General features: G+C 42.7%; 1 protein-coding gene across 1 annotated transcript; it reads left to right on the top strand.

The window, feature by feature from the left end:
• The first annotated feature begins 479 nt into the window (after window positions 1-479).
• Window positions 480-9,695, top strand: LOC147880338 (uncharacterized). Its single transcript, XM_087370867.1, has 3 exons — window positions 480-624; window positions 866-885; window positions 8,284-9,695. The coding sequence occupies exons 1-3, from the start codon at window positions 569-571 to the stop codon at window positions 9,477-9,479; spliced, it is 1,272 nt and encodes a 423-aa protein (XP_087226993.1). The 5' UTR covers window positions 480-568; the 3' UTR covers window positions 9,480-9,695.
• The last annotated feature ends 9,144 nt before the right edge of the window (window positions 9,696-18,839 follow it).

Below are 18,839 nucleotides of genomic sequence, written 5' to 3' on the forward strand. Positions count from 1 at the left end.
CCTCTGCGCACACAAATTAATTACTACCCCCAGAATTCATCTGGGGGTACCTATTGGCATGGGATTTTTCAAGCGAATAAAAAAGAATGTTAGCTCGTTTTTTTCCTACTCAAAGAATATAACTTTTGAGACGAACAAGTACTTACCATACTGTAACTGATGTGAATTTACAATTCTAATAAAAAGTCGGAAGGGGCACATACGGGATTAATTGTCTTTTAAATTTATGGGATTAAATTTAAAAATGTTCGCTTTTTTTCCCCCAATGAGAGAAAATATGCTTGTAGGTGGCAACCGAAGGAAGGGTCGAGAAGGGCGGTTAGTTCGAAGGGCACGTTGCGAGAGGGGGCATGTGGAGCGGACACGTTAGGAGACACGTGTCTCCCTGTAAACGCACGAGTTGTTCCACTAACCTCATGCACTGGCAATATATCCCATCCGGCTCTTGCCTTTCATCGTAAGAAAACTTCCAAACCACCAAATCCGTGCTACTAGTTCTCAGAAATCTTAGTTCCTTTTGGTTTCCTTGTTGCACAGCTTCTTCTTCTCCCACACCAGTCTCTTCGACATGGCCACCGAGCAGCATCGCGACTGGACCGACGCCAAGCAGACAGCCCAGCAAAGGTTGTCCTTGGTCGCCTCTCACCTGAAATCCAGCGCACCTAGCGTGCACTGCTGGTATCTTTTTGTCAAAGTGTTCGGCAGGATTACGACCAAACTGTTCTTAGGACTTTTAGTAGACCAGTTTTTCGTATCGCTTGCACTGGCCACGCCTAGCTGCCCGAAAAATGTTTGTGAATGAATGACCTGCATAATTGTTTTGTAGTTTTCGATATCAAAAGCTAAGAATCTTCGTGTGCTGCAGCGTTGAGGAAGCCAAAGACAGTGCCAATCGGCTGAGGATAATCCTCATCCTGCTCACTTTGTCTTTTGTGGGAGCAGCGCTTGCATGGGTCCCTCCTTCCGTCAACGGGCCTGGAGCCTAACGGAGTTTTCCAAACGGAAGGGCATTTATCTGAGGTGAATTACGGGGAAGGTTAACCTTCCCCAACGAGGTAAGCATTTATCCCCTGCTGCACTCCATCTCCCCTGCTGCTGCTCCATCGCCCCTGCTGCTACGCTCCATCCCGCTCCATCCCTGCTGCGCTCCATCCTTGCTGCGCTCCATCACGTGGAAGACCAACTCCCTTATCCAAAGCTCCCTTATCCAACGCCCCTCCATCGCTGGCCATATTGGTGGAATACTCTGTTAACACTGGCCTTATCCATTGCTCCCACTCCCTACTCCTTCGCAACTCCAGCCTGAGGCCTCCCGTTCGAGGTGTGCTCCAAGGTTTGCTCCCACCTTCACCTGCAGCGCTTTCATGGGTCGATTGCTCCAGCCACAAAGTCGACGCGTGTCCCCTTCCATGTGTCCCCTTCCACCAATATTCCATCTGTCCTTCCACCGATACTCCATGTGTCCCCTTCCACCAATACTACATGTGTCCCCTTACTCCCCAAACGTTACTCCCTCCATTAATCCCCCCTTTGGATCTCCTTCTTCCTCATAGTTATTTACGTCTTCTTGGCCCTCGCTTGTTCTATAGGTTCGGGAGGCCAACACGTGGGCATCTGCAAGAATTACAAAAGCATCTCTGTGAAGATTACCATCCACCGTCGACCCCATGGCTTCCCTCCCAGTGACTGCGTACGTTGTGCCTTTCTATTCAATCATGGTGGTTGTGTTTTTTTTAAATCCTTTTTACCTATTTCTAAACTTCTTCGATGACAGGCTTCAAGACATTGAGAAAAAAGCAATTTGCTTGAAACAAACTTATTCTGGATACCATATCAGCAAATTGCAGACACCTCCCATTGGGTTATTTAATGCAAGCAACCTGCATTGGGATCTTGTTGAAGACCTTGGATCTCGATACAAGGTCTGTCGCATAGCATACATCAACATGGATCGTGTTGACGACTTCATTGAGGGAGAGAGCCAAAACTCGATGTTCCCTACAAGCTTTCGCATCCAAAAGACAGAACATAAAAAGGATGGGTGCCTCAAAAAGTCAAAAGACAATTCTTGGTTACTTAAAAAAACGTAAGCTCTTATCAATTTATGTTGAGTTCGATCCTTTGTTGTTAATAGGTCCTCCCTCATTGCAATATGGGTGTGGTGTAGGTATTGGTGCTCCTTCGGTCCCTTGGATGCCAAATTTATGTTGAGTTCGATCCTTTGTTGTTAATAGGTCCTCCCTCATTGCAATATGGGTGTGGTGTAGGTATTGGTGCTCCTTCGGTCCCTTGGATGCCAAAAATGCTCTACTACTCCCTGTGGATCCCAACAAAGTTCCAAAGTTAGGAAAAGGATCTAGGCCTCATGCAATGCATGGGCGGAATGCAGTAGGCTGCCAATGCCATTTTGTGGTAAAGCAGTTGTATCATTGGGTTGACGTAGCATGCATTTCATACATTCACATGCATCACACTAACTTGGATGACACTATTTGCCATGGAAATTCTATGGATATTATAAGTGATCCCAACCTTGCTTTTGCCCCATGGCTATCCTTAGACAGGAAACAATGGATATTCAATATGTTGTGTAAGGGGTTCACTCCCTCACAAGTTTTGGACAAGCACATTGCAATGGTGCATCAGAGGCAACAGTTAAGCCCGGATTGTGTTTATCAAAGAGACGATTTTGTTTCCATTAGGGATGTACTTAATATTGCAAAGCGTTTAGCTTCGAGTACGTATGAACTACACTCCAATGATGCCCAAAGCATACGAATGTGGATGATTGAGAATAGAGACCATGTCTTCGTATATCAAGAACAAGACAATCACCATGACTTCATCCTTGGTATCCAAACGCCTTGGCAACTACAGAAGATGAGTGAGTTTGGAAATGATAACTTGGTTGCATTAGACTCAACATTTGGAACAAATGTGTATAAGGTAAGAGTTTATATTTCTCTACACCTTATTATAACTGCATTTTTCATTCTCATTCTCATCCTATATTTCTTTCATGTTCTAGTAATATAATGATAGCTACACTTTGGCTACCTTGTAGTTTCAATTGTACACTATGTTGGTTTTTGATCCACATCGTAATGGAGTTCCGGTTGCTTGGGTGATCACCTCGAGTTCCACTACGGATGTGGCCGAATATTGGTTGAGAGTGTTACGCAATCGTGTCCTTGACTTCAACAAGTCGTGGGATATCAATGCCTTTATGGTAGATGATGCAGCTGCAGAAATCCAAGCTTTGAGGTACACATACTTATTGGATAATGCATATTGTCATTTGTGTGTTCTCAGTCTCTGCTAATTTAAGACCTCCTAATAGCTTACTTACTCTTTTTTTGAATGCATGTAGACGTGTCTTCAATGTACCTATATATTTATGCCTTTGGCATGTTCGACGGTGCTGGTTAAAGCATGTCATTAAAAAGGTCAACGATTGGCCCAAACGTGCCGAGATTTTTAAGAGGTTGGGATTAATCATGCATATGGGACGTGATAAATCATGGTCTGACAAGCAATTGATGGTTGAGGTTGAGATGGAGATTGACCAATTCATAGAAGACTTTGTCGAGGAATCGAAGTTCCTAGAGTATTTTCAAGATCGATGGGCCCATCGCTTACGTAAGTTCGGACATATCCATACTCAAGGTGGTGTTACTTCTCTATATGCTGACTTGTCTATTGGGTCTACAAATCGTGCGTAACCTCTCTCTTGCTTAGTTGTGCTACAGCTATGTGGGTTCGAGCAGCACGTACTCTCCCACATGCAAATCAAGACACGAACGGGGCAATCGAGTCATACCACGCAACTCTGAAGTCTCGCTTTTTATGTGAGAAGAAAAAAATATATGGGCGACGTCTAGATTGGCTGGTACATAAGCTTACATCAGCCTGCTTACCCTACTACTGGTATATGGATGTTCTTAAAGAGAAGGGCTTTAAGCATAACTTTAACATCGAACGGCTAATAGAGCATTCTGTCACAAGAGCCCTCAATATTAGCGATGCATCTGTTACATTTTCAAGGGATGGACGCACTGCATCAGTTCTGAGTGAAAGCAAACGCGAACATTATTACACCGTGTACAATGCCATCTCTGAATGGGCCTGCTGCAATTGTAACTGGTCCAAGAAAGGGAATGTGTGCAAGCATCAAATCAAAGTTATGCTTCTTCAGGGCTTAGAGGTGCACACGATCGTTCGCAAGTGCCACAACTTGTACCAGGACAAGATTGGTGCTTCCTCTTCATCACATGCTCCAACAACAAGAGTGCATGTACATGACTCGACACTACATCCACATGAACGTTCAGGTAAAGGTACACATAATAAACTCATGAAATTATGTCATTTTATTTTGCAATGAGATGTACGCTTGGTCCAACACCTACACTTCATGCCCACACATGTGATTGGCTAGAATTTCATGCAGATACTTCGTACCAGGACCCACACAATCGAGAAATGTTATTGAAGTCAATTATGTCAGACTTGGATGAAGCAGTCGAGATCGCAGGTGATTTTTTCTTCCACTGCATGCATGTGTGTCATTGCTCAAAGGAGTTTTCATTCATAGGGAAGGGTGAGACCAAAGAACATTCTTTTAATGAATTTGTGCATACTTGTAGCAGACATGGTCTTCAAGGGGGCACCAAGATTAGATATAGCAAAAGCCTGTGCTTGGATTTCCACCTTCAAGGAAAAGACAAAATATTTTCCTACCATGTCATCAAAGGAGTCACATGACATTGATATGGCATTAAGTCCCGATGGACTTAGAGGTGATTGCATAATTTTCCGGTTCATGCACTAGGTATTCTTTGGTAGGGTCAGAGCCAAGGTGTGGCAATGTGTAGAAAAATACATGCAAATGTGTTTACTTGGTTGCTTTTATGTACTTGTAGCAGATATGGAATCGACTTCAGAAGGGGAAGCTGAGGAACACATAGCAATCGACCCTATTGAAATTTCTATCTTCAAGCACTACATGGGAAAGTTACCCTCTAGCATCAAAACAAAAATATATGGGCTTGTGCAAGCCCAATCAAATTGGGAGTGTGGTCTTCCATTATACTACATGCCCACATCTTTGTATACGAGGTGGGTTTACATCTTGGAAAAGAAGTTTCAATTTTATCCCATCCAAAATATGGGACCTTTGCTTATGTGGATAGTTCTAGGCAAAATACAAGTAATTTGTTTTTGTTTGGAAACAAATGGTGAGGGACCATGGATAGAGCAGCAAGTGAGACCACACATACCCGACAGATTCCTCTGCTTTGCTCAAAATGGCATAGGACATATGGGACATGGTCATGTCAAGATTCCTATGCTGGCACCACAAAGAAGATTGCGCATTGCCATGCCAGGGGATCCCGAAAGTCCAGGTATAATGTCCAAGAGAAGCTTGTAATAAATCATTGTGTGTCTATCTCATGGAATAGGCTTACCTCTTGTATACAACGTGTGGCTAAGGCAACCCTATTTTGGCAGAGTTAGAGACGAATTTGCAAGATTTCATTGATGGCATGGCTCTAAGCATTCCCAGGCACGTGCGAAAAATAATATTTGACAAGGCAGATGAAAAAGTGCCATGGATGTATGGTTTCCCATTGACATACATGCCAAGTGATCCTCATACCAGATGGGCTTTTTGGTTTGAATGTGACTTTCGTATTAGGCCACCCCAAAATTTGGGACATTTGCTCCTATGGCTGCTTTTAGGAAAGATTCAAGTAGCATGTTTTGTATTGTATGGAAGTGAGAACAGTCACTGGATTGAATCTCATATTAGGCAAAATATTCCAGAGCACTTCCTATGCTTCTTGCAAAACGGAACGATCCGCTTGGGAAATGGAGAGTATAGGTGAGTAGGCAATCGAAGTTCATTTGTATGTCAGTGTTGCCGTAAAAATTTGGAGAGTCTCTATTTGTTTTTTAAGAAAACGGTGAGCCTCTAATTTTGAAATTTTCCTCATGCAGGTGATGACATGAGACTACTTCAACATCTAGCGTCCCTAATGAGGCGAATGAAGCATAAATTTTGTGATGTAAAAGATGCTAGCGAGGCGACAGATTGTGTACTTCAGTTTCAGGTTGTGGAAGATGGTTATGATAACAGCATTGTTCGAAAGAAGCCATTTGTGGAACGAAGTCTTGCTAGGCGAAGAACACCACATGAGAGTGCAAAGCCTTTCCAAAGGCCCAAGAAGAAGGCTCCTGTAACGATGCAAAAAAAACTAGACAAGCAAGCTACATCAAGACAACCTAATCATTGATGTTATTGTTAATCTTGAAACATTGAATTGAATGTCTACCTAGGAACATGTCATCAATTATGGATTATTTTTTGCATATTTTGAGATGACTGTATACAAATGTTGTAATTGTGTCTCTAGCCTTCTAATTTGCTTTAAAAATGGGTGGATCCTTCATAATGCACAAAGTCATATGATCATGTAGGTAGAAACTCTCTCTCTCTCTCTCTCTCTCTCTTAGCTTTAAACTCATTGAGATTACATAGCAATATTAAACTTGGAGGAAACATAATAAAGAGTGGAGACTAATATGAATGAAAAGATTAACATGGATAAATAAGGCTTACAATGTCATTTCCAAATAGAGATTACAATAGTTGCATTTTGAATACAAAGCACAAGATGCAAATAGGTCCTTAGTCCTCCTTGTATTATGACTCACAATAAATAAGGCTTACAATGTCATTTCCAAATAGAGATTACAATAGTTGCATTTTGAATACAAAGCACAAGATGCAAATAGGTCCTTAGTCCTCCTCCGAGGAATCATCAACAAAAGGATTATCACACTTTGACTCAGGGACGAGGGATGTAGCCATGGAGGCTTGACGGGCTTGCTTCTTTCCGAGAACCTTCTCGGAAGTTCGGGACAAACGCTTCTCCTTACGAGCTGGAGCGTCCCAGGTAGCCATGAAACCTTGAACATGCTCCTCAATCCACTGTGCTTCATCTATCCCTTCTTTGCAAGGCAAGGTTTTCCATAATTTTTTGGCACTAAGCTTTGCCCTGTATTTTGCCTGAGCCCTACAATTGGCATACCTCTCTTCGACCGAGAACGAGCGCTTTATCGATCGTTGTAGGTGGCGAGAAGCACATGATGCATCCTCACTTTTCTTATCTTTGCATACTCGCTTTATCTTCGGACCGCGCTTCAAGTGTGGAATAGGAGACATGTTGTGTATAATTCGCCTGTGGTTGTTAAATGTCCTTAGAGTTGTGAACTTCTTGCGTTGAAGCGGGCATTTTTTGACCAAGCAAACAAACCAATAGTGCCCTTCATCCTCCACTCCGCGCTTGAAATTTTTACCGGCCATGGTTTGTGACGTTCTTGGTGGCTAAGATAAGCTCCTACACACCTCCACACCAAATTCACATGGGTGTGTGATTGGTTATGAAGGTTTACATTACCAAAAAAAAATGTTCTTAATGCAAAAATTATATTCACACATCATGCTATTACATTCAACATGGAGAGATTGGCCAACAAAAGGAAAAAGAGATTGGGGATTTTAAAAATTTCGGCGTTACAAAAAAAAAACCAGAGATAGTGAGATTATATTCACAGAGTGCGTGATTACATTCATGACTATTAGTTTGCCTTAGACTAAACAAACGGGTTAGTAGAATGTTGCTTACTGAGTATGAGGTGTCTTGCTTGGAGGGCCTGAGGCTTGACGTCGGGGCAGCGAGCCTTAGAGGCTATTGCTTTGTGGATCCTTGGAGCAAAGGAAGGGCGAACGTTGGAGCGGGTACAGCCAGCAAACTTTGCAGGTGAGGGTGGGAGCGAACCTTGGAGCACACCTCAAACGGGAGGCCTCAGGCTGGAGTTGCGAAGGAGTAGGGAGTGGGAGCAATGGATAAGGCCAGTGTTAACAGAGTATTCCACCAATATGGCCAGCGATGGAGGGGCGTTGGATAAGGGAGCTTTGGATAAGGGAGTTGGTCTTCCACGTGATGGAGCGCAGCAAGGATGGAGCGCAGCAGGGATGGAGCGGGATGGAGCGTAGCAGCAGGGGCGATGGAGCAGCAGCAGGGGAGATGGAGTGCAGCAGGGGATAAATGCTTACCTCGTTGGGGAAGGTTAACCTTCCCCGTAATTCACCTCAGATAAATGCCCTTCCGTTTGGAAAACTCCGTTAGGCTCCAGGCCCGTTGACGGAAGGAGGGACCCATGCAAGCGCTGCTCCCACAAAAGACAAAGTGAGCAGGATGAGGATTATCCTCAGCCGTGCCAATCATGCAAAAGGCGAAGTACGAGGAACCTTAGAAGGAGTGAAGGACAAGGTTAACGACGCCAAGGACTATGCATCTGCTACATATACTGGGACCAAGGACAAAGCGGGGGAAACAACTGCCCAAGCAAGAGAAGGAGCCCAGCAAACCGGCGAAAGCGCTCAAGAAAAAGGAAGGGGTTATGTGCAGTACGTCGGTGACACAGTCTCTCAGACGGCAAGGACGTTGAAAGACACATTTTTGGGGAAGTCCGAGCAAGTGCAAAGTAAATCGGAGGATGCCGCTCAAAAAGCGAAGGATCGAGCTAACGATAGCGCGCAGCAGATCAAGGACTCCGCTCAAGCGACTAAAGACAGTGCACAACAAAAAAGTGCAAGTGCTCAAGAACAGGGGAAGGGATACTTGCAGTCCGTTACTGACACCGTCTCGGAGAAAGCTGGCGCATTGAAGGAGACGTTGCTCGGAAAGTATGAGCAAGCTAAGGGCGCAACGCAAGATACCGTCCAGAGGGCGCAAGATACTACGAGTGAGTATGCGCAGAAAACCAGCGACAGTGCAATGCAGACGAAAGACCAAGGAGTGGGCTACTTGCAATCCGTAGGTGACACAGTTACTCAAAAGGCGGGAGCTGCGCGAGACACTGCATACGACAATGTTCAGAAGGCAAAGGAGAGTGTAGTACAGACCAAAGATCAAGGAGTGGGCTACTTGCAATCTGTTGGTGACACGATCACGGGGAAGGCAGCGGCTGCGCGAGACACTGCGACGGAGAGTGCCCAGAAAGCCAAGGATAGCGCAGTGCAGACGAAAGACCAAGGGGTAGGCTACGTGCAAACCGTGACAGACACAATCTCTCAGAAGGCAGGGGCGTGGAAGGAGACGCTGTTGGGAAAATCGGAGCAAGCGAAGGGAGCGACGGAGGAGACAGCGGAGGAAGCGAAGGAGAAGGCGAGGGGGGGTGCGCAATCGGCGAAGGAGGCAGTGCAAGGGAAGGCAGAGGAAACGAGGGGAGCAGCTGGGGAGGCGGGGGAGCAAGGAACGGGGTATTTGCAATCGGTAGGAGAGACGGTATCAAAGACAGCAGCGTCGTTGAAATCGACACTGATGGGAAAGACGGAGGAAGCAGGGAATGAGGCGAGGAAGGCGAGAGAGCAGACGGAGCAGAAGCTGGGAGAGATGAAAGTGGAGTAGTAGTAACCGAAGCTCTTAGACATGATATTTCCGTCGCTTCATTTCATCCGTCAACGATTTCTGTCGCTTATTTTCGTCCATGAAGGTCTACATGAAGCTCTAGCAGACATAATATTTCCGTCGTCGCTTTATTTCGCTTATTTCGTCCATTATTCCGTCAAATTAGCTGCACACCTTTTTCTTTATATGTGTATGAAGCCTTCGTGTATCTAAGAAGCCTTTTTTAAAATGCTTTTCTACGCTAACTATTTTTCATTTGGGGGCCATTTTTAAGACTTTATGTTAATCTGAACATAACTGTAAAATCTGAGTTTAACCGTTAAATCTGTAAAGACGGGGAAATTTAATTAGTTTGATTTCAAAGTTTGAGTTGTGAATATGATACTAGGCTTTTTAAAAACTACCGTGAATGTGATACTAGGCCTTTTAAAAACTACATTTGTGGCACGTAGTCTTTTCGTTGTGTAGCACATAACTACTAAAGCCAAATTGAACTTGAATCTTAGAATTTTATCAAATTTTTAAGAAAAAAAAGCGAATTAAGTTTAATTGTGTACATGAGATGTGACAATTTCGTTAAGACGTGATCCTTCCTGCAAATGATAGCGGTGGTGATTTATTATAGACCTGGCCATATTGTTAGTGCGTTATGGGAATTGAAGCCTAAGAAATACATGACTAAGACTACGTTTACAAGGGCTCAAGACTAATCCTCACTGAAGTCTACACACTAATAACAATCATCTTATCTTACTATGTCTTACTATCATGGAGGAGTGTGAGCTTGAGAGATTCATTTACTAGCAAATCTTGCAAGCTCACCCCCCTCCGAGACCCCCTCTCTCTCTCTCTCTCCCTCTTCTCTCTCTCTCTCTCTCACTCACATACACATGGAAGCTCTCCAATCTCCTCATGCACACAATCTCACAAGATCTATGCCTTGGTAAAATTCCTCCTCTCGGTCTACGATGGGTCAAGGTTATTGCTTAACAAGGTTGTAGCAACTCTAACTTTCACGAAGTATGTTATTTTTCAGAGTAATCTGTAGATATTCATACTTGGCCTTATGCTGGAAAGAGCTCAAGCAAGAGCTTGACAATTTCATCAAGCTTCTTTGTGATCCCTCTGCTTTCATGACGCATAAAATGTTTGTCTCTTTGTGATGCCTTTCTAAGGATTGTCTCTTCGATTTCTCTCTCCCCTTTCTTCTTGCTGCTTCCTTTTGCCTTCTTGCCTTTGCTAAGCACAGAGCCTTTGATACAACTTGCAGAGTTTCTCTCTATCCAACCTTTGAAATCAAGACCAAAAGAGATTTGTTGAACATGAGGATGTAACCCAATCACAAAGAAGTTTTATCAGTTAGAGAGACAAACTGGTAGGCAACGCGATTACCTAGCCCTCAAGTAAAGTTAATGGTAGTCACGACGATTAGCCACAGAATGAGATCACCAAAGTCCAAGAACTATCTATAAAGGGTAGGGTTTTTGTGATGACAAATGCTCGGAGAACCATCAAGTCAACAACTTCGAGAGGCAAATTTTGGGTGGCTATTCCCATGATGCCATGGCTAAAAATATGGCAATAAGCTATCAGCCATTTTTGGAGATGTTAGAATTAGAAGATGGAATGAGCCAGATCACAACTCCTGTGACAATTTACACAGCAAGAGGCTTGCGCTTTGTGCTTGGAGACTAGCACTACAGCTGCATTAGCATCAAGCTTGAAAGCCAATCCACAACAACTTGCAAGTGCGCTCTAACAAAGGGATCTACTTCTATAGCCATCCTCTAGACCCATAACTATAGCCAGAACCACACAGAGCATTCCAATAGAGCCATTTGGTACATTGCTAGCTTGTTTCTTTTACAGTCGTCAGGATTCGACACACTCATGTGCATGGGTACACACATTTCACCCATGTGCATTCAGAGGTGTATATGCATATGATGCACATTCACATGCACACACATGTATATGAGTACATACATAATCATATTCAATAGCACATAAACAAAGAGATGCATACATGCACTCGCACTTACCCACACATAAACATACATGCGTCCATTCACAATGGACATACAAAGCCCACACATAACTCCTAAGCGCATGTACAAACACTTTCATCATACACATATTGAACACAACAATATTGTTAGCCATCTTTATTAATACTTCAATACATGAGGTTATGTGAAATGACACACAATTCTTGGAAACAAGGTTGTCATCAAAATTGTCTTTCTTCAATTTTAGAAGTTCACTTGAATTAAATGCACATCAATGTTCAAATGAAAATTCTTGAAAAATAAATACATTAGTACATATATAGCTATATTTATAGCTCCAAATGGAAAATCAATTTAAGTTCATTAATGTGATGATTGATTAGATTTGATGACTTAATTTAATTAATTTAGATCACATGGCAATGGCACTGCTATGGCTTCATTGGGATTTGATGAGAAAATCTATTAAAAAGCATACAAATGTTGAAAAATGTAGATATAGTTAGTCGCTTTCACAGGTGTGTGTGTGTGTGTGGGGGGAGAGAGAGAGAGAGAGAGAGAGAGAGAGAGAGAGAGATGCGATGCGATGCTAGAAAAATAAAATTTCCCAACTAGACACCCTTAATCTTATTCCCCAAAATTAAAGGCAACCTGTGATCCCAACTTTGCAACCTAGTGGAGCAGGTCTCTAACCTGTTGTAGATGGGTCATGCTACTTGTATGAATAAAGGTGCCAATATCTTGCATCCAGCTTGTATTTCCTTACTCCCTCGCATCGATAACATGCATCAAAAAGAGAGGAATGTTGTAAGTATTCAGATTGAAAACAAGCAATTTTGAATGGATGAGAAATTGAAAATATTTGTATGATAATATATAATGTATAATTATTATAACCACACGTAGTGAGGGCGGGAAGACGGCATGGTTCCTTTCCCAAAGAGTTCTAACCCGAGGGAATGTGCCCTTCCCAAGGTGCTGAGAATATTAATGCCGAGAATATAAATGTTGAGAATATTAACATCGAGAATAAGTCTCGCAAATGGATATGATATTGGCATATTACTTGGATGTCAATAGTCATAATCCAAGGGGTTCCAAATTGGCAAGATGCCTCTCTTTCGGTTGCTTGGATGATAATTGCAATGGCCATTACAAAAAATCAGAGCTTATTTTAGGGCCCTTTAGCCCATAAGGAAAAAAACCCTCCACCAATCAAATGAGGGCCAACATAACGTTGGAAAAAATCACAAAAAGAAAAGAAAATGAATATTACCGAGTTTGCATTTAATGAGAAACTTGAGTTATTTTAATATACCTGAAATATGTGCAAATTTTGGTATTTTTTATGTCACTGGGGTGTCCGGAGTGGGCCAAAACTCCTACAATGACTTTTGAAATGCTGAAAACGAACCCCCAGAGGTCAAAAAAGGCCAAAAAGGCCAGAAAATCAGCTGTACAAATGAAAGCAATTTGCCAGGGTGGCAATGGTCCAAAAAACTAGTTGTACAGGGATGCAACAGTCTATTAAAAGAGATTTGACAGGGTTTCCACCCTGTCAAATCACCTTCATTTGTACAACTGGTTTTTCGGGCCTTTTTGGCCTTTTTCGGGCCTCTAGGGGTCTGTTTTCAACGTTTCAAAAGTCATTACAGAGTTTTTGGCCCGCTTCGGACACACCATTGATGTCAGAAATACCAAATTCTACACCGTATCTCAGCGGGATTATGCCATATTTTATTATTTTAGAAAATTTTTAAAATCGTGAATTTCTCTCAAGGTCCCAAAATGAGCTCCCTTTTTTCCTAATATGATTGCCACGGTTCTGTGTTTCATATACATAGTTCATATACATACTTGCTCTCTCCCAAGTCTACATGTTGCTCTGATTTGTGCTCGCTGCTCCATGCCATCAATGCCTTGCCAAGATTGCCTTAAAGTGAGCTGCAACACAACCTTTAGCATCAAACACAACCATGACCTACTCATCGATTGCTCAAATTGTGAGGATGATCCATTTGCTATAAGAAGGACGAGTAGCATGACCCGTCTATGATGGGTTATTAGAGACCTGATTCGCTGGGTCTCAAGGTGGGCTCTTAAAATGTATTTGATTTCCAGACCCCTCCAATGTAGGCGCTGCTTGGCTTGGCTCTATGCTTAGGTTACTCATCGATTCAGCTAGATGGTGATGTTGATCGAGGGGCAAAGCATTTGCACATCCCTCTGCCCCCCCCTCTCCATTAGACACCCAGGTGTACTCTCTCTCCCTTGAGTGTCTTCCTCACATGCATATAGAGATGCACACTCAAACATGTGATATCTCCCCCCCCCACCTGTAGACACATACATGCACATGCCCTTGCTACTTACTCTCTCTCTCTCTCTCTCTCTCTCAAGATGAACTTATAGCTAGGCCAGCATACATGGACACACACCTATCTCATGGGCTACGTAGTATTATTGGCCAAATTCGAACCTCATCACATCAGTTGAGAATAGAGACAGGGAGATATACCCACACAGCCCATCAGGATCGGATATGTCAGTTATGCCAGCAAGAGGAGGAGACAGAGGAGCATTACGTATGTAGATGCATGGTATATTATGAAATCCGAGGAAGATACCACTGTCTATTCAGAAAGGGATTTGGCCCACTCCGTAGGGTGATGGAGTACGAAGATAAAAAATGCTTGGGTTTGTTTTTATCAGAGCTCAGGCAACATAGAGAGACTATTGGGAGAAAGACAACCGAGACTAGCCCCGCCCAGGCAAAGTACACTTAGAGACTTCTTCACTGCTAGCACCTCAACTAGTTTTATGCCCTCCCTGCCATCAAAAACCCCTGGCGCCACCACCACCTTATCACACACAGGTAGATTGCCACACTCTAGTGGTGTGATTTTGGACCGAGTCATCACCATATCCAGGTCACGGAGGCCCAGGCCCCCAAGACCCCGTGCCTGGCACCCATATCTTCATTGGATTCGTGCCATCATTGCCAAACACCGAAAACGTTTGGCACTGAGTTATGAGATCCTAGAGCTGCCCATGATTGGGATTTTTGACATAAGAAGAGTGCAACCTTTTTATTGATTAGCTTTTTGCCTATGCTGATCAATTGGTACTTTTAGTAAATACTTGCTTGGTATTTCATTAGTTTTGGGTCACTTGCAGTCCCTCTGACTGTAAGTACCTTTAGTAGCTCTCAGCCTTTAGCTTATTTATTTTGTTGTTCTCTTTGATGAGACAACACTAGCAGATGTATCAACCGTTTTAGTCTCATAGGCCGTTTGGCCTTTTAGAGACGTTAATATATATCTATATATCTATCTATCTATCTCACACACACACACATTCACAAACTATATATAGTGACACCTTTGAGCAAAAAACCAAGCACAATGGGGGGGGGTATTAACTCAAGCAATTAAATAATGGTCTATTTGTTGACAATCTTTCTTAATTTTAGACTTCCTTAGGGCACAATGGGTTCCATTTATTCATAAAACTTACATTATTGCTCATCATGTCGCCACATTTTTTTGATTCTATTGCTCAATGTCTCCCTCATGATTGTTAGAGGCATTTAAACTGGTGTTTTGCTAGAGGCATGTTGATTCGAGCCTTAGGATTTGTGACAGCTTTGGGTACTGTCACCTCATCACACATTTTTTGACATTATTTTTCATCCCCTCGTGATCGGTGTGTTTTGGTAGAGGCATGTTGATTCAAGCGTCATGATTTGTGGCATCTTTGGATGCAACTCCAATTCTGTTGAGTGAGCATCCTCTTTTGCTCCAAAATTTCCAACAAAGTGAGTTCAAAGAGAGCCAGCACATACATCTCCCTCCATCCCTCTATGAGGGCGCCACATCGCACCCTCTAAGTGTCATGTGCTAGCTCAAGACTCTCTCTCTCTCTCTCTCTCTCTCTCTCTCTCTCTTTTTGTGCTACCTCTCTCTCTAAAACAACTTATTAAATCTCTCTCTCTCTCTCTCTCTCTCTCTCTCTCTCTCTCTCTCTCTCAAACAAACTCTCTATTGTAACAACTTTGAGCAAAAAACCAAGCACAATGTCGACGATATTGACTCGAGTGAGCAGGTACTATTCACATAATCAAGATTCCTAGAATTTTGTGGAGTCTTGGGAAAGACAAGAAGCATAATAAAGAAGGATAAACAAAGCTAAAAAGAAATGTCTAAGTTTTGTTAGTCCTTGTAAGTTCAAAACATTATCTGGTGCCGGTGGTGGGCTCGCTTTTGCGGGTCTAATCCACTCGCACTTAGATACTAATTGGATAATTAGCATTTACATAGTCTTAGGTAAAAAGTAAATTAGTTTCATGTGACATTGTACGTGGCTTTGAAAAAATCGATGATTTTAAATTTGTACTTGAAGTATTTAAGTTGTAACGTGCCTAAACTCTTTGGAAAGATTTGTCACTTAGGATTTGGTAAAGAGTATGTTAGTTGCATGGCTTGGGATTTTAGTTTAGTTGCATGTTAGAGGTTCGCATTAGCCAACGTGGAACAAGTCATTCATTGATTAATAATATTATACCATGTGCCGGTTGGGGGTTCGCTTAGGTTGACCTAGAACATCTCGCATGTGGTTAAAATTTTATACTATATATTAATAAAACTCCACAAAATAGGATTTAAGAGTGATGAGGAAATACCTGACTTCGAGCTGGTTATGGGCTCGCTTATGCCATTGCATCTCGCTTGAAGTCTAGCCAGTTGTGGGACTTGCAATTGCCAGCTCATAGCAACTCGCAAAATTACGGTGTGTATGTGTGGAGAGATTATGGTATACATAGGTTTACTATCCTTATGTTTTAAATATTATTAGGTGAAACAAACTAGATATGATTATGTTGTATACATTGTAATTTGTAGACCTTATTAGAACTCAAACTCCATAGTACATAAGGAGTACATACATACTAGAAAAAAAATATTGAGGATTGAGGGTATTAGGTTACAAAGTCTCCTAGCTTAGAAATTAGTACTAAAAGTGTTAATAAGTACTTGAGTAAGTAATGCTAGCTACTGCACTAGTGTGTGTGACATACCAACATTTGCCAATAGAGCATGATGTTGCGGATGATCATGGTACAGATAGATTCTTACGAGAGAGAGAGAGAGAGAGAGAGAGAGAGAGAGAGAGAGAGAGAGAGAGAGAGAAGAGCATGGGAAAAGACGATTTGCTATCTCATGCCTATTTTAGCAGGTAGATTACCACGTTCACAATCATGCAATCAAGTTGCGAGGGGGCAAGATAGTTGGATGATTCCTCTCTCTTGAGGTCTATCAAGCTTGCATGGAGTACTCTAAGTTAGTTAGAACTAAACAATTCCAAATATTTTTATGTGTGCTAAAAGCTAAATGATATGGTAGAATCCCAAACATGAAAATTTATGTGAATGCATGTATTACTTATATAAAATTTTGTATGGTTCTCTTATAGCCTTCATTGCAAGCATGGCTCAAGAAAAACAAGGAAGAAACCCAACAAAGGCTCGGGATTATGTTATGATGTTGCCTAGTAAGAAGTGGAAATGCAACTTTTGTCATGAGCAGTACTCACACTTCAGCACAAGAATGCAAAAGCACTTCTTGGGTGATGCCAACATTTAAGGGAGAGGCATTTCGTAAATCCATTGACACAAGTGGCAATGCCAAGATAGGTGAATACATTGCTGTGAACAATTGGAGGCTGTAATTCTAGATGTCGGGTAGCATAATGTTGTTCAAATAATCACTGATAATGTGAAGAACTATAGGAAAGCTGGAACTTGTCAAAGCAATCTTGGTAGATTGGACAACATGGCCCATCCATGATGAACTATAATTGTGTGGGTATTGTGGATGGTTTGCACACGGCGAGGCCTACAAAATTGTGATTGATTGCCGAGACTATGCCTCCTTCTTCGATATGTTGCAAGGCAGCTTGTGCATCACACGCATGTTGATAATAATTAGCTGCTATTAGGCACATCTTTGGGTACGCATTGTAAATATCAAGCCGTTGTCCGGTTTGAGAGAACAGTGCATGCAATCATTCATTGTGTCACTTTTCACCCGCTCAAGTTCTTGTTGCAGCACTCGTCGATGCTCTATCCTGCATCTTGCAAAGTTGCGGTAGAAAATGTGACATCTCGCTCGGCACGTACTCCCTCTCCAACTTCCCCTTTGATATTCATGAAGATATCGTCAGTCATCACTGAGGCTACTCGTCCAATAAGGTTACAAACTTATCAGTTGATGTTGGGTTGTAATTCTCCCAAAAAACCCGAAGCAAATGGTCGACATGATATTTAAATATTATATCACCTAACATTGGCCTGTCAACGCGTGTTGGAGAATCTGCTACCACGAGTCCGGCACTTGTCACATGTGGTTACTCACATACTCGAGCATTTAAGGAAAAATCCACTTCACGGCCAAGCACGAACTTTTCGTATAGCATCTTCACAAAGTATAGGGGAATATCAGAGCAAGCTTCTTTGCGAATATCATCTCCCAGATGGCAGCATTCTCTTTGATGGCTTGGTTACGACACCGTGAAATGGGTAATCGTCCATGTTAAAGATAGTGTAAATCGCACTATCCACATAGGGCATAAGGGCAAACCCTAACCCTAAGGGGTTCACATGTATATCTTCATGTTCATTAAACACCAGATGCTCCCAAGTGCTTGCATTCCATCAAGGCAATAAGCCCTCCATGTGCAAGGCATTCCACAACATTTGACCTTGACAACCGGCTCCATAGCCTTGCTCGGTGACAATTTGCAAGCTCCTCGACTTCAACCACAGACCAGTCATCAGAGGGGACTCCAACCTCTTAGAACCTTCAATGAAATGGCACAGTAGCTCTATAGTAGTGTCCTATGACTCTCAAGCCCAGGTAGCCACCAGATTGTAGACTACACTCAAGACATATACGGACTCAATGCCTTCAAGAAACAAAGCCCTCAAGACATCTATAGGCTCAATGCCCTCAAGCAATAACGCCCTCTACACCTCACAAGCGGCTTGGCTCTCAGCCACAACAACTAAGCATAGCTCCTCCATCAGCGTCTATGATGGCCTCACGACCTCCATGCAATGCCCTGCCATCTGTTGCCACATCTAATTCTCACGCTCTAGCATCAAAATCACCCTTTAGAGGGTGGCAGAGTGAGTCCCTTATTCTGCACAGGCTCTCACGATCTCGAACATGACCGCTTGAGAGCTGATCTATGACAAAGATCAAATGCTACGTGCATGTTGTGTGAGTCCAGAGCTCGGCTACAATGATGTTACACCACATCTCGGTGAGCAGGGCAAAATCCTCCAACATAA

The sequence above is a fragment of the Dipteris shenzhenensis genome, chromosome 32 (genome assembly GCF_047967505.1).
Source record: "Dipteris shenzhenensis isolate YYH24624 ecotype China chromosome 32, Dip_SZ_1.0, whole genome shotgun sequence".
Taxonomy (NCBI): domain Eukaryota; kingdom Viridiplantae; phylum Streptophyta; class Polypodiopsida; order Gleicheniales; family Dipteridaceae; genus Dipteris; species Dipteris shenzhenensis.

What these genes read in the sequence shown, in the direction of transcription:
- LOC147880338 (XM_087370867.1), top strand. Translation starts at nt 569, where the DNA reads ATGGCCACCGAGCAGCATCGCGACTGGACCGACGCCAAGCAGACAGCC. An exon ending in AAGCAGACAGCCCAGCAAAG is followed by an intron (nt 625 to 865) that starts GTTGTCCTTGGT and finishes CGTGTGCTGCAG; the next exon opens with CGTTGAGGAAGCCAAAGACA. An exon ending in CGTTGAGGAAGCCAAAGACA is followed by an intron (nt 886 to 8,283) that starts GTGCCAATCGGC and finishes TTATCCTCAGCC; the next exon opens with GTGCCAATCATGCAAAAGGC.